At 38.8% G+C, this 14966-nt stretch overlaps 1 protein-coding gene across 1 annotated transcript in view; it reads right to left on the bottom strand.

Annotated features, from left to right (window-relative positions):
• LOC109717321 (two pore calcium channel protein 1) overlaps positions 1-14966 on the bottom strand; it is a 104784-nt gene that overhangs the window by 55361 nt on the left and 34457 nt on the right. Inside the window, exon 10 of the mRNA XM_020243045.1 lies at positions 372-433. Within this exon, the coding sequence (XP_020098634.1) occupies positions 372-433 (62 nt within the window). The remainder of the gene's footprint in view (positions 1-371; positions 434-14966) is intronic.

The following is a 14966-nucleotide window of genomic DNA, read 5'->3' as shown; positions in this document are numbered from 1 at the left end:
TAAAGAAGAATTCTCCTTAGTTTCTTCGAGGGAATGAATGACATAGGGATGCAGCTGCCTATCAGTAACCTCTCGTTTTCAATGCGCTAAAAAAGCCTATAATATTACTTGATATTACATTAAGCTATGTTGTCCCAAAAGATTTTCATGGTCGTAATTTCTACAGCATTCATTGAGGTCAGATAAATGTAAAGGTTAATAAGAACTAAAATTTCAAGAACAAAGTAATCCACCAAAAATATATAATAAACCTATCTAGTTCAAAAACGGCAGGACAAAAGGAATTTCTCCAATATAAAGAGCACATACTATATAAAATACAGCTTTATTCCCATATAGCAATTAAAGGAACCATATAAATAAGGAATCACCTGTATTTGTTCAACTCGTCAAACAGAGAAATGCATTGATCTTTGTTCAGAAAACCCTGCTTCTGGTATGCAAAGGATTAAAATCAAGTTTGTCAAGACAAGCCAAACTCAAAGCACCAGCAATTTCAATTAAAATGTGAAATCATTACTTCTTAAAGAAGAAAAGAAACAACAACAACGGAGGAAATGATGACACCAAAACAAAAGGATTACAAACGTACTACTAAGTGAAGTTCATACTGTTAAGCTAGGTTTGGAAAACATAAATAATGCATTGGTAAGAGCAACTGAGTGAGCAAAAGAGAGAGAGAGCTATGCAAAAGTAATTTGATCAAAAACATTTAAAAGAATTTTTTATGCTATTCAACTAGACTTCATTAATCTGTCATGAAGAGAAGCAAGAAAGCAGAAATACTTCATGATTTACCTCAAGTATTTTCCTTAGTAGTAAGATGTCCTCTGTAGGACATCACTGAGTATACACGATATGAATGTTTGAACTTTGAAGTATAAAGAGTATTTGGTCACTAAAATAGATAAAGAGTAACTGTGGACAGTGGAGGATTCTATTTAGTAAGATCAAAAAAAGGAAAAAATATTGAAGGGAAAAGGAAATATTAAATTGTGACTAGAATTTTTCTCAGGAGCTAGGTGACTGACCAATGAGGAAAAAAATCAACAAATATGGGTTGCCTTTTATCCAAATAATTTTGAAAAATTTCCTAAACTAAAAGAAAAAAAGAAAAAAGAAAAAAAATAAAAGAGAAAAAATAAAAGCAAAAAAAAAGAACAAAAAAAATCTCCCAGCTGTGATGAAAATACCGCATGCAAAAATAAGATCCCCGCTGTGAGAAAATCTATTTGAGGCTCACAGGCAAAAGTTAGGGGAATGCTTACGGCGAAAATTCTCGCGAGCGCTAGTAACCATTGTATTGGCGATAGTGCTAATTCATCCTTGTGTTGTGCGATAACTCCGATACATCGGGTGGCTTCCAAAGAATCAATCTTTCCAAAATCCAATGCATCAATCGAATGATAAATTCACCCCTCTAATTTTCCGAAGGCAAAATCTATCTTCCCAAAGAGATGCAAAAAATAAAGAAAGAAAAAAAGAGATATCATCTTGGAGGGCTCTGCCTAATTGCATGTGAAGATTGCCTCTCTCCCTCCCATTCCATTTTGAGACCCTATAGATATGTCATTCTAGAGAGGTCTTACAGGGATTTGCCTAACCGCATATAAAGATGCCAGTATCCCAACAATCTCATTTTGAAGATTTACAAACGAAAGCCCAGAAGTTGTCTTATAAATAATAGAGTTCGGCACTCTCTTGGTTCAACTCCTCATCCATCAAAAGAACCAATCCCGAGGCAAAAAATAAGGCTTTCTACCAAAAGGTATACAAACATGTTGGCCTTTCAATGTGATCCATGCACAGAAGAATGATCCTATTAATACTCCGGGTCCTTATAAAGTGTGACTTTGATACCCCACCCCGCTAAGGTGTCATGACAAACACCTATAGGCAAATCATGTGCATTTGAATTAACCGCATAACGAACCGACGAAGTCATGATATCCTTGTGCCCGATCAACTAACTAGTATAATGCTCACCACACTGGTAGAACATGCCCTCATCAAAAAGAAAGGACAGCGAGCCACTTATATATGACGAGCAATGAGACGAGATTGTTATTATACTCATCAAGATAGCGATTCCTCGGAGTAAATTTTTCATGCATGGGGATAACAATGTCACCTTATATTTTGATATTCCAAAAGAAATATATCGATATCACCATATGACAAATGAATAGTATTGGTCTCAAAACATTGAGCCTCTATTAAACTATTGAGCATTCTACAGTCCAGTTCACATGTGCCACTAAATACAACGCCTTTCCCGGGGATATCAATTGCGCAGAAATGATTCCTAAATCGCCGGCCCACACTACCCTTACCAGAAAGGATAAATGTATGAGACTGCACCTTTTTCCCGTTCACATAGCTCTTGCAGAAAAAGTTTGGGGGGAGGGGGGCGCACTTTGTTTGGATCAAAAAAATGAAAAAATATCTAATTAGGGAAAAGGAAATATTAAATTGTGACTAGAATTTAGGAGCTGTGACCAATAAGGAAAAAAATCAGAAAATATGGATTGCCTTTTATCCAAATAATTTTAAAAATTTTCCTAAAATAAAAGAGGTTTAGAGCTACTATAAATTGGAGCTAGGGTTTTTCGAGAAAAGAGGTTGAAAAATTTAGAGAAAAAGAGAGAAAAAAAAAGCAAAAAAAAAAAAAGATAAAGGGCCTCAAGAGGAGGGGGCCCGTTCCTTTCTCTCTATGGATTGGACACAGAGAGAGGGCGTGGGTCTCCCTTCTCTCAGACCAACACAAAGAAAAAAAAAAAAAGCAAAGAAAAGAAAGAAAAAGAAGAGAAGAAAAAAAAAAGGGTGTGAAGGTAGGGCAGTGGCGACAGCGACGATGCGTGAGGAGGTCTCATGGCCTCTTCTTTCTTCTTCGACAACAGACAACGACGGCCACAGCAATTTTCACGACAATGAAGGGTGACGCATGCATACAAAGATGTAAATGCGATTCTTTTGTAAGTTTGATCAACACGACCATCTCCGTGATAGGCTCAACTTATCAAATCCGACATTAAATCACTATTTTCACCGTACGTATGTATCGCTAATCCCTATGTCGAGCAGCCATCTTTGCGATAGGCTCGACACGATCAAAACCCAACGATTCAAATCGAACCCTTCTCATTGGGTTAATCGAGTGGCTATCTTCGTGATAAACTCGGCACGATCAAACCAGCGTATTTGGACAAAGCATAATAAAATAAAATAAATAATAAATAGGGCTTTTTTTGCATTTAACCCCCTCAAAAAAATTATTTTCACAAATAGCCCTACCAAATTTATAATTGCAATTTTAGCCCTACCCCCACCACGCAGGCACCATATCAATGCCACGCGAGCTTGTTGGGGGCGCTGGAATAAGCTGAACATGGTGAACTATTCACCGTGTCCAAACCATTCACCATGTTCGGACACGATGAATAGTTTACTATGTCCAAACACGGTGATTGGTTCACCATGTCCAAACATGATAAATAGATAACCGTTTTAGACACGATGAATGTTCCACCGTGTTCTCTTCGTGGTATATCGCCTACCCTGCCCCAGCTGTCTTTCCAACCCCCCTCTCTCACTTGATCGCGCACTCTCTCTCTCTCTGTGGCCAACCCGAACCTCCCTGCCGCCGCCGCCTCTGTCAGCCAATCTCTCTATTCCCCACCCTCTTTCTCTCTAACCTTAGAGACTGAAAGTTATGAATCCCTAGGATCTATCTAGATAATATCACACCTAGAGGGAGGGTGAGTATGTGTATAGCCCAAAATCACAAATCTCAATGCAACAAAAATAAATGCGGGAAGTAAAAATAGCACACCGAGATTTACGTGGGAAAACTCCAATTTGAAGAAAAACCCACGGGACCAACACGCGAAAAAACAATCCACTAAGAGAAAAGATTACAAGGTGATTAGCGACTCCACGGACTCGACCTCTCTTAACCTCCTATGGATCTCGCGCAAGCCTCCGGGTTGTCCACACCCTCACGTTTGAATCCACGAACGCCACGCACACGTCCGAATCCACGGACGCCACTCGAATCCACAAACTCACGATCCGAATCCTCGAACCGCCTTCGATCATCCCGAATCCACGACGCCACACATGAAGAATATCATGTTTATGGTGATTCTTTGCTTAGAGAGTCGCTGAAGAACCAGAAATAAGAACTCTCCGCAAAGCTTAGATCAATTCGACATATAGATATTAAATTCAATACCTCGAATTGAACTAAAAGAGGCTAATTTGTGGAAAATAGGTTTAGAACAAAAACCTAGCCTCTAGGATTACTCTATCATGTAATCTCATGCTTATCTTACAATTAGAGAACCCCAATAACTTATTTATAGACTTTAGAATCAATTAGAGTCAGATTAGACGCTAAATAAGAAAATTTTACATTGAGTACCAGTACTCGGGAAGTTGGTACCAGTACACCATGACTGAATAGAAATTTCCTGAGGCTGAGTACCGATACCAGGCCGATGCAATACCGGTACTCGGCTTTGGTACCGGTACGCAATGCAATTCGCAGAATTGCAACTTTCGGGTTTTGAGGTACCAATGTGAGGTACCGGTACTCTATTTTGAAACTTAGTTTTTCAAGTATGGTTTTGAGGAACTGAAACCTAGTACCGGTACACAATATCAAATATTGTTATAATCAATTCAAAAATACCAAAACCCACTTCTATTCCATATATCATTAGTTTATATGATTCTAATGTCATAAATAAGTATGAATCACCATAAATACATTTAAAAGCTTACCTGGACATCGTGATTCATGCAATACGATGTTTCTGAGTTCTCGGAATCTCGGATTCTTCGATCAGTCACGCACCGAATCCGTCAAGACTCTGACTCAAATCACGAAACTTGCCAATACAAAATCCCTAACAAAAACCCCCCACCTCTCTTTCTTCCCCTCACTCTCTCTCTGCACCCCACCACTCCTCCAAACCCCCCCCCACAGAAACCCCCTCTCTCTCTGTGACCCCCTCCCTCCCTTCTCTCTCTCTCTCATAGATCACTCTCTCGCTTTGTCATCACAACCCTTCCATCCAGAGCTCTTAATCGGCATAGAAGTCCCGCCGATCGTGTTCGCAAAATGGTAATTCCATCTCTCACCCTCCCCTTTGTTGTATGTTAGAGATGTCCTATATTAATATGTCATGAATGTAATGCTTTTGTACATTTTATTATATTATTTCATAAAATGGCTTGCTAAAAAGTTCTTACATTAGTTATTTTATAAATGCCTAATATTTATTTAATTATTTAGAGATTTTGTATAGAAAAGACAACTCACGTATATTTTGGTAATATTGTTTACTTTAGAACTCTATATTCGGCGAATGTGTTCCTTTCTATATTCATTGGGACGAAAATTTAGACGTAAATGATAATGTACCACGATACATTGGTAGCCGTAAAGAATTGGTTGGTATCCAACGCAATATCACATTTCAGGAATTTGAGATGGAAATATAAAAGGTTACTACTTATGATCGAGTGGAAGACCGTCTCCGCATAACGGTTCAATGTCCAATAGGAGCCAACGAATAGGAATTAGTTAACATATCAAGTGACAATGCACTATTTGGAGTGATGAGTTTGTTTCCGTTCCATGACCGTTAACTATACGAAAATGCTTGGTAGTTGTTGATACCAAAAAATTAACACGCCGACCTAACCCACGTATGAGCCAAAGAAATAAGGACACGTGGTACACCAGGAGTCGGCAATAAAGCACCTAAAGGTCAAGAGCGTTTAGGCTGGAACGGTTGAGAAGTGGGGCGTAACTTCCATGAGAAGTGGGGCATAACTTCTATGATCATGGCTACACCACTTCCCCCACTACTATAACCAACCAATAATTTGGGCTGATAAGATATTATAAATAATAACTTTGAAACATGTAAAAGGGGTCTTTCTCTCCCCTGAACGAGAAGACCACCGCATTGTCAATACTTCCCTTTCCTGCATTTATCGTTTTCTAGGAGTAATCTACTTGTAATCTTTTACTTTCTCGCATTTACTAGTTTCCTAGGAGTAGTTTTTAGATGTCTGGAGTCTGTATGCCCCACAGGCACACTGTTGTAATCTAGATTTTCAGAGTCTGTATGCCCTTCGAGCACACTCTATTTTGTATGAGTTCCCAATTTCATTTTAATATATAAAAGCATTCGGCTCTTTCGGCCGACCAGTTGCTGTGTTGTTCCATCCATTCGGCTCATCAGCCAACCCTAGTCCTGTACAGTCCGAACATTCGACTCATTCAGCCGAACCGGTTTTAGAGTAAAGAATTTCGAACTCGGCTGATATAATCTCTCATCAGTCGAATCGCTTGATCTAGTCGAAGGGCGCAAACTTTGAGGGTCATTAATCGTAGCCGCTCCGAGTCCCTACACTCCTCCCGAAGGAGATCTTTGACCAGGTCAAGGGTCAGGACGTTCGGCTCCTAACAAATTTTGGCACGCCCGGTAGGACAACAATTTAGATAAATTTTTATTTTTATTAAAATTATGGCTGATGATAACGCCATGAATTTACTCAATAGGGTCGTTCCTAGAAATTCCGAGAGCGATCAACCCAGCAATTCGGATAATGCTGGAGAACGACAAGCGATCTTACCTATCGAATGTGAGACTAGTGGTCAATCTGACCAACAAGAGCCTAATTTGACTCAAGCGCTTGGACAAATGACACGGGTCCTACAAGTATTGGACCAAAATAGTAATAGAAGCACTGCACGGTTAGATGCAGTCTTGGCCGCAATCACGGCCTCCAACGAGAATATTGCCCGAATAGGGCAATTATTGACTTCGTAATGAGCAACCTGTAACAGGCTTACAAGGGCCTGTAATGACACCGGTGGTACAAAATCCTGTGACACCGGCAAATGGTCAGCCCCAATACCAGGGGGTACTATTTCAGGCGGCTTACAGACCGGCTGTTGTTAATGCCGGTCAGCAGCCAGAGATAGCTTGAGTATTACCACCTCATCCGCCAGTGGCAGCATATCAGCCCCAAAATGTAGGGGCTAGAGCTGGTGGGCAAGCTCCGAATATGCAAGGAGTTAACCCTGTTATACCGAATTTCGGTCTACCGCAAGGACCGAATGTAGTACAAGCACAGGTTCCTTTGCAGGGAAACAATAATGAAATATACGCACAGATTGAAGAAGCCATCCGAAATACTTTCGGAGTTGGCGCAAGATCGGCAATGCGGCCTGTGTTTAGATCTCCTTATCCCGCGAACATCGACGTGGAGCATCCGTATCCGGCAAACTAGAAAATGCCGAAATTCGACAAGTTCTCGGGCGATGAGACCAAGAATACGATCGAGCATATAGCCCGGTTCACTGCCCAATGTAGAGAAGCGGCCGCTGACTCATTTTTGAAACTTTGATTATTTAACACATCGTTAACTAAAACGGCGTTTACTTGGTATACAAGTTTATCAACCAATTCCGTCCAAGATTGGGACGAATTGGAAAGAAAATTTCATAAGCAATTCTATAGGTCGGAGCCACAATTATCGATTGCCGACTTTGCTTTATACCGACAAAAGTCAGGTGAAACGGTCGAAGAGTATTTGAACCGTTTCAAAATAGCCAAAACCCGGTGCTTTATGAGAATGCCGAAATCAGAGTTCGCAAATATGGCGTTAAATGGTCGGCATTTTAAGATAAAAGACCATTTTGAAGATTAAGTATTTTTCTAACCTATTTGATCTAGGTGTTCGAGTTGCCCAATATGAGCAATTTCGGCAGGAAAGTGAGGACAATAGGCTGCAATGGAGCTGATATAAAAAGCAAAGCAAAGGCAAAGAGAAATCCTTGATAGAAGAACAGTCGGTTCAAGAAGAGCCGAGCCAATCGAGTGAAAGTGAAGAATCGGCTGATGAAGCCGAGGTATATGCGGCTGGTAAAGAGCCACTTTCTTCAAAGAGAAATCCTTGATAGAATAACAGTTGGTTCAAGAAGAGCTGAGCCAATAGAGTAAAAGCAAAGAATCGATTGATGAAGCCGAGGCATATACGGCTAGGATAGTAAAGAGTCGCTTCCTTTAAGCCGACCAACGCTAGCGCAATTAAGCTCGGGTCTCGGCTGTGTCATTGAGCCGTTGATTTGGCACCAATAGTCATTCAAACGTTTATTCGAAAGACTATTAGGGGGGCAGTGTTGATACCAAAAAATTAACATGCCGACCTAACCTACGTATGAGCCAAAGAAAAAAAGACACGTGGTACACCAGGAGTCGGCAATAAGGCACCTGAAAATCAAGAACGTTTAGTCGGGAACAGTTGAGAAATGGAACATAACTTCCATGATCATGGCTACACCACTTCCCCCACTACTATAACCAACCAATAAAGTGGGCTGATAAAATATTATAAATAGTAACTTTGAAACTTGTAAAAAGGGTCTTTCTCTCCCCTGAACGAGAATACCACCGCATTTTCAATACTTTCCTTTTCTGCATTTATCGCTTTCTAGGAGTAATCTATTTGTAATTTTTTACTTTCTCGCATTTAACTCTTTCCTAGGAGTAGTTTTTAAGTTAGATCTCTGGAGTCTATATGTCCCACGGGCACACTCTGTTGTAATCTAGATTTTCAGAGTCTGTATATGAGTTCCCAATTTCATTTTAATATATAAAGCATTCGACTCTTTCGGCTGACCAGTTGTTGTGTTGTTCTATCCATTCGGCTCATCAGCCGACCCTAGTCCTGTACAGTCCGTACATTCGGCTCATTCAGCCGAACCAATTTTAGAGTGAAGATTTTCGAACTCGGCTGATATGATCCCTCATTAGCCGAATCGCTTGATCCAGTCGAAGGGCACAAACTTCGAGGGTCATTAATCGTAGTCGCTCCGAGTCCCTACACTCCTCCCGAAGTAGATCTTTGACCAGGTCAAGGGTCAGGACGTTCGGCTCCTAACAGTAGTGATTATCAAAGAAATTACGTCAATTGCAATCGAGTTCCTACATCAAGGTATAGAGTAATGATCTTTACAAATATTTTTCATAATTCCTCAATTAGTTCAGGTGCGCGCAATTAATAACTTTGTTTGTAAGTGTTACAAAGAGTTTGAAGTCCCATGTGTGCCAGTTAGTGCATCATTGCCATCTACTATGATGGATCCGTGTCCATTGGTTGGTCAAAATGAGCGGTAGGTGATTGTATTATTTAGTTATATGAAAATTGGACCAATCTTAAATATCTTTGCAGGTTGACTATCTCTCATAATCAAAGTGAAGGTCCATCATTTACTGTTCGTGAATGCACCGATTGGGAAGTGAGAACTACAATTGATAATACAGACGAAATTGGAAGTGATGAGTATGTTATTGAAAGTGATAAAGAAGATCTAAGGCGAATTAATGCTGAATCTAGTGATGATGAGGAATCTTTTGTTCTGCATTCTTGGATCCTGATCATGACGGTGGTTTGAATACACTCGCATGCGCCATTCAAGATGAAGGGTGTTGAATGGATTAAAAATTCAAATGTCAACAACGATGATGTACCGAACCCGGTGGAATTCGAGGAATTTGAAGATCAACGACAAAAATTTCTCCTGGGTAATGAATTAATTCGTCAAACCGTTGTTGATGCATATATTGAACAAAATATTGATCAGGATCCTCTAAGTGATAAGGCATTAGCTAATCGGACATTTTCTGATTGGTGAACGTTTTGGAAGCTTGGCACAATGCACATAATGTACAGCTTAAAGTTGTTAAGTCAAATACAACTAGATACACTATGAGATGTGTGGTCAATTCTTGCCCATGGAGATTACATGCCTTTCGACCGAAAGGTAGTTCATTTTTTAAAGTAAATAATTATAGAGATCCGCACACATGTATGGTTCTAATTCTGAATACAACACACTGAAACTGTACATCCTCTTTCAAATATCAATTTATACTACTTACACCGAAGGCAAGGATTACTACGAGTCCTATGGAAATTCAATAATTTCAATCTCAAGTTCAGAGTAAGATGCACGTTAGCATATCATATAGCAAGGCTTGACAAGCACAGAATAAAGCACTACGCATTATATACGGTAGTTAGGAGCAATCATATTGTGACCTTCCTCGATACTTCTCTATGTTGGAAGCAACAAACCCCGAAACTATTACGAAAATAAATTTCATTAAGATGACGAGCACTACAAGAATGTTTTCACGAGCTTTTTGGGCTTTTGGACCTTCGATTCATGGTTGGGAGTATTGCCGCCCAGTACTTAATATCGATGCTACCCATTTGTATAGAAAATACGGAGGCCACGCATTAATTGCCACAGGTGTCGATGCCAATGGTGGTTTATATCCGCTAGCGTTCGCAATTTGTGAAGGGGAGAATAACTTGAGTCGAGAGTGGTTTCTAAATTGCCTACGAAGGTACATAACACGATCTCGTGTTATTACACTCATTTCGGATCGTTTTAAAGGGCTAGCGAATCTCGTTCCACTTGTATTCCCACCATTAAAAGGTCATGCTCATCGATGGTGTTTGCGACACATGAAGGCTAATATGAATATTCATTTCAAAGCAAAACACTTGCTTAAGAAATTTTGGAGAATTGAGAGTGCATCAGAAGAACGAGAATATTACACATTAAAGGAAGAATTGAAGGCTATGGATGAAAAAGCTTGGCTTTGGATTGACAATCTTCATGCCGATAGGACATACTGGGCTAAAGCTTTCGATGGTGGTCGACGATTTAGTATTATGACAACGAACCGATAAGAAAGTTTAAATTAGGTGTTGAGAGGAGTTCGTGCCTTACCGATTACAGCTTTTGTGATAGCAACATTTCATCAAGTGATAGAATTTTTCCTAAAGCATCGTGCGGAGGACGCCACAATGTCTACACAGTTTGCATCAACTGTTGATAAGACCATCAACAGCCGGATGACATGTGTTAGAGCATATACAGTTCGGCGACTTGGAGGTCACGAGTTCAACGTACTTACTGGAAGGGATTTGCAATACCAGGTGATTATCAATAGAAGAGCTTCTACTTGTTCATGTTAGTGTTTGCAACTCACGGGAATCCCTTCACATATTTTGTCATGTTGTAGTTTTTCACACATGAATATAGATTACTATGGCTTATATTCTCATTGGTATACTACCGCATTCTATCGTAAGTCTTATGAACAGCAGTTCTATCCCGTTCCCGATCGTCGTTATTGGGTCGAGACATATGATTCATATATACTTGCACCACGCAAGAGAGGGGAAAAAAGGATATAAATGAATCAGGTAGAATACTAGACTGGCTTTTCGGGATAATGTCAAGACTACTGACATTGAGTTTTATCGTGATCAGCTTGATCAGCAGCTAAAGTCTCAAGTAAATAAAAGAAACTCAATCTTATTATAACTGTAAATTTTTTAAAAACGAGAGGATAAGTAACCATATGTATTTTTCACAATAGATTACATAAAGGCTTTATACATATACAGTATTAGAGACACTCCCACCTTTTTGTGTAGAGGGGTCCCAGATTTCGCGATCTAGGGCGACCTTAATCTGCTTCCATATTATTGAGCTACATCTTTCAGATCGTATGCTTTGGCAGTTTAGTCTTCTACAGCATATACCTGAAGCAGTGGTTGCCATACCTCGCGTCACTTCACGAGATAGAGCAAATGAAAATTGGGAGGCGTATCATGCTTCATATATTCAGCGTTGAGATATAGATTGATAGATATAGTAGAGATGGACCATGAAGTAGATCCAGATCCTATACAAGCTACCACTGTTTACATGCAGTGGTATTGGAGGATCACCAGGAGATGGATATTTATGCCAGTACAATGCCCACCCCTCACGTATCTGCCACGTGGACATGTCGAGAGACTATTGGTATGATTTTAATATATAATATCTTTTTATATTTATTTTTATATATAAAGAAAGTTTAGTGTAATTTTTATGATGGTGCTTTTATTTCAGGTCGATGTCGTGCAGAGATCACATTATACAATTAGACGTGTCCTGCCAGATATACCATATGGTGGAGTATTAGAAGCACTGTCACAAGTTGTGAATCAAATGGAAGCAATTTTGGAGACTCTACCTACGCTTCCAGACACTGTACCTTCACGGCCAACAGAACATGGTAGACTATCGGCGTCGGGCGATATACTACTGTATAGTCCACCAAGACTGTGACGCCCCAACTTCCCAGGGAGTCACCCATCCTAGGACTACTCCCGTCCTAGCACGCTTAACTCTCTTAACCTCTTGGGCCTTACCACCACCCAAAATGCTTAAGCCGGGTTATTATTAACTTTCCCATCCGATGTGGGATTATTGGGGTGCCACAGACTCTCCCGTTAAGGCCCTGACGTCCTCGTTAGTCCAATCACACACACAGCCCAAGATCATCAGGCGACCTCGTCAGTCCAATCACACACACAGCCCAAGATCACCAGGCGATGTGAGACCCTNCTATAAAACTAGGGTTTTCTCTATAAATCCTAGGATTTTATTTTCTAAAATTCTCACAGGGTTTTTATTCTAAAAGACTTGTAGTTTGTGTTTAAAATCGTCTCTGCACCTTCTTCTAAACCCTAAACCCTAAACCTAAAACCTTAAACTTGGAACTAGCCAAGTCTAAAAACCTAGCCCCTCTCCTCTCCCTCCTTGGTATCAGAGCTAAGACTTTCTTAGTCATACCTTAGAGCTAAGACTTTCTTGGTCATAAACTTTTAGTAAGACATTTTTTCAGATTATCATATAAGACTTTCTTGGTTATAGAAAGGTTTGGTTATAGACTTTACTTTCTTGGTCACGAAATATTTTTACATACCTATATTAAAACATTTAGCTTTAGCACTTAGCTATACCATTTCCTTCTTTCAAACAATTCAACAGCCACGATTTCCTTTTTAAAGCAAGACTGAGAAAAGAAAAGGAGATAAGTCTTTCTAGACACAACCACATTATTGATAATAGTGAATCTTCTTAGATTTTTCCTCAATACCACCACATTATTGATATTTATGCCAAAAAGAAAAGCTTTAGATAACACTACAGATCAACTTTTCTGTAACATCACAAACCAACCTTTTTCCCTAACAACTTTTACCTTAACCTTATTTCTGTTAAGATTTCCAGAAGACATCATATACAATATTCTAGACATATTAATAATATATTGGGAAACTTTTGACCCTTACCTTATTACTTGGCCCTTTCAATATATAGGAAGAAAACAATAATTTTAAAATTATTACTTAACACTCTCAAAACTGGATAAAGACATAGCATTATTTTTATTAAACGAATCTATATTTAGATTCCTTTTGGTGTGTTTATATTATCTCATTGAACCAATTCTAGACTTTCTCTATACTCCCTATTATATAGAAACTTTTATTATAGATTCCTTAACTTTAGGAGTTCCACTCCATCTTATAATTAACTTCATACAACTTATATATCAGCTTTGGGACGTGGACCCTTTTCTTGTATTTCAAATCTTTCGACAATAACAAATACACTGGCTAATCCAGACGAAGAAGAATTTTTACCAGATTACGAAGAATACGAAGCCAATAATAACGGCAACGAAAACCCCAGACAATTTGAAGACAATAACAATAGTGACGAAATCCTAAGGGATTACGAACAAGAAGAGACTAGTAGTTCAGACTATAGTGAAAATACCACAAGCCCAAGACAATTTAACTGGAGATACAACATCGTTCATATTGGAAGAAGAAGATTTTTGGAAGTTACAGTCGAAGACGCCTTTGACGTAGATGCTTCCACTTTTACTTCCATTAACAATCCTGTTTACGCTAATCATCCTATTGGAACTTTAGTACATTTTCGTGTTTTAAAAACTTTTTACATTGAAACTCATAGATATCTAGACCTACTTTTTTGCATTATACTTACTCTAGATAAAGAACATATACACTACCCCCATCTATTTGATATTCTTTCCAGACAACCTCCTCGGCCTCCACGAAGGTTTTAATGTTAATACCATCCCTTTTTCTTCTAAGCATTTTAATCATCCTTTTCAGCATCCAACAAATTTTAGTAATCATTGAGAAGAATACCAAATCTCAGATAGACTTACTTAATAAATTAGTTAAAGAATCTTCTCCAAATCATACTTGTTCCTTTTAAATTTACAACTACGGCTAGAATCAGAAGAAAAAGGGATGGTATTAACATTAAAACCTTCGTGGAGGCCGAGGAGGTTGTCTGGAAAGAATATCAAATAGATGGGGGTAGTGTATATGTTCTTTATCTAGAGTAAGTATAATGCAAAAAAGTAGGTCTAGATATCTATGAGTTTCAATGTAAAAAGTTTTTAAAACACGAAAATGTACTAAAGTTCCAATAGGATGATTAGCGTAAACAGGATTGTTAATGGAAGTAAAAGTGGAAGCATCTACGTCAAAGGCGTCTTCGACTGTAACTTCCAAAAATCTTCTTCTNCAGATAGACTTACTTAATAAATTAGTTAAAGAATCTTCTCCAAATCATACTTGTTCCTTTTAAATTTACAACTACGGCTAGAATCAGAAGAAAAACAAAAAGACACAAAGCCCTTTTATTATTTGCGTTTCTAACTTTATATGATAAATCCTTATTAAACTTAGACCTCCCCTATCCCTTTATTATTTATCATCTCACAAGTGAACTTCATACTTTTACTTTTGGTTTTTATAAAAATATCCAAGATAGATCCACTAAGGACTCTTCAACAACTCGTACTTAGACTCGATCAGACAATTAGGACACAAACGGAATTACTAGACAAAATTTCGAGAAACCTAGATTATATTAAAACCCAGAACACTTTAATAGAACAAAGACTTTCTAATATCGACTTCAGGCTAAGCCAACTAGAAGCAAGGCCTCAAAGGATAGAACAAAAACTACTAAAAATTGAACA

This window comes from Ananas comosus, linkage group 11, assembly GCF_001540865.1.
Source record: "Ananas comosus cultivar F153 linkage group 11, ASM154086v1, whole genome shotgun sequence".
Taxonomy (NCBI): Eukaryota; Viridiplantae; Streptophyta; class Magnoliopsida; order Poales; family Bromeliaceae; genus Ananas; species Ananas comosus.
Note: the sequence above shows the minus strand (reverse complement) of the source record. Positions and strands in the feature narration are given on the sequence as shown.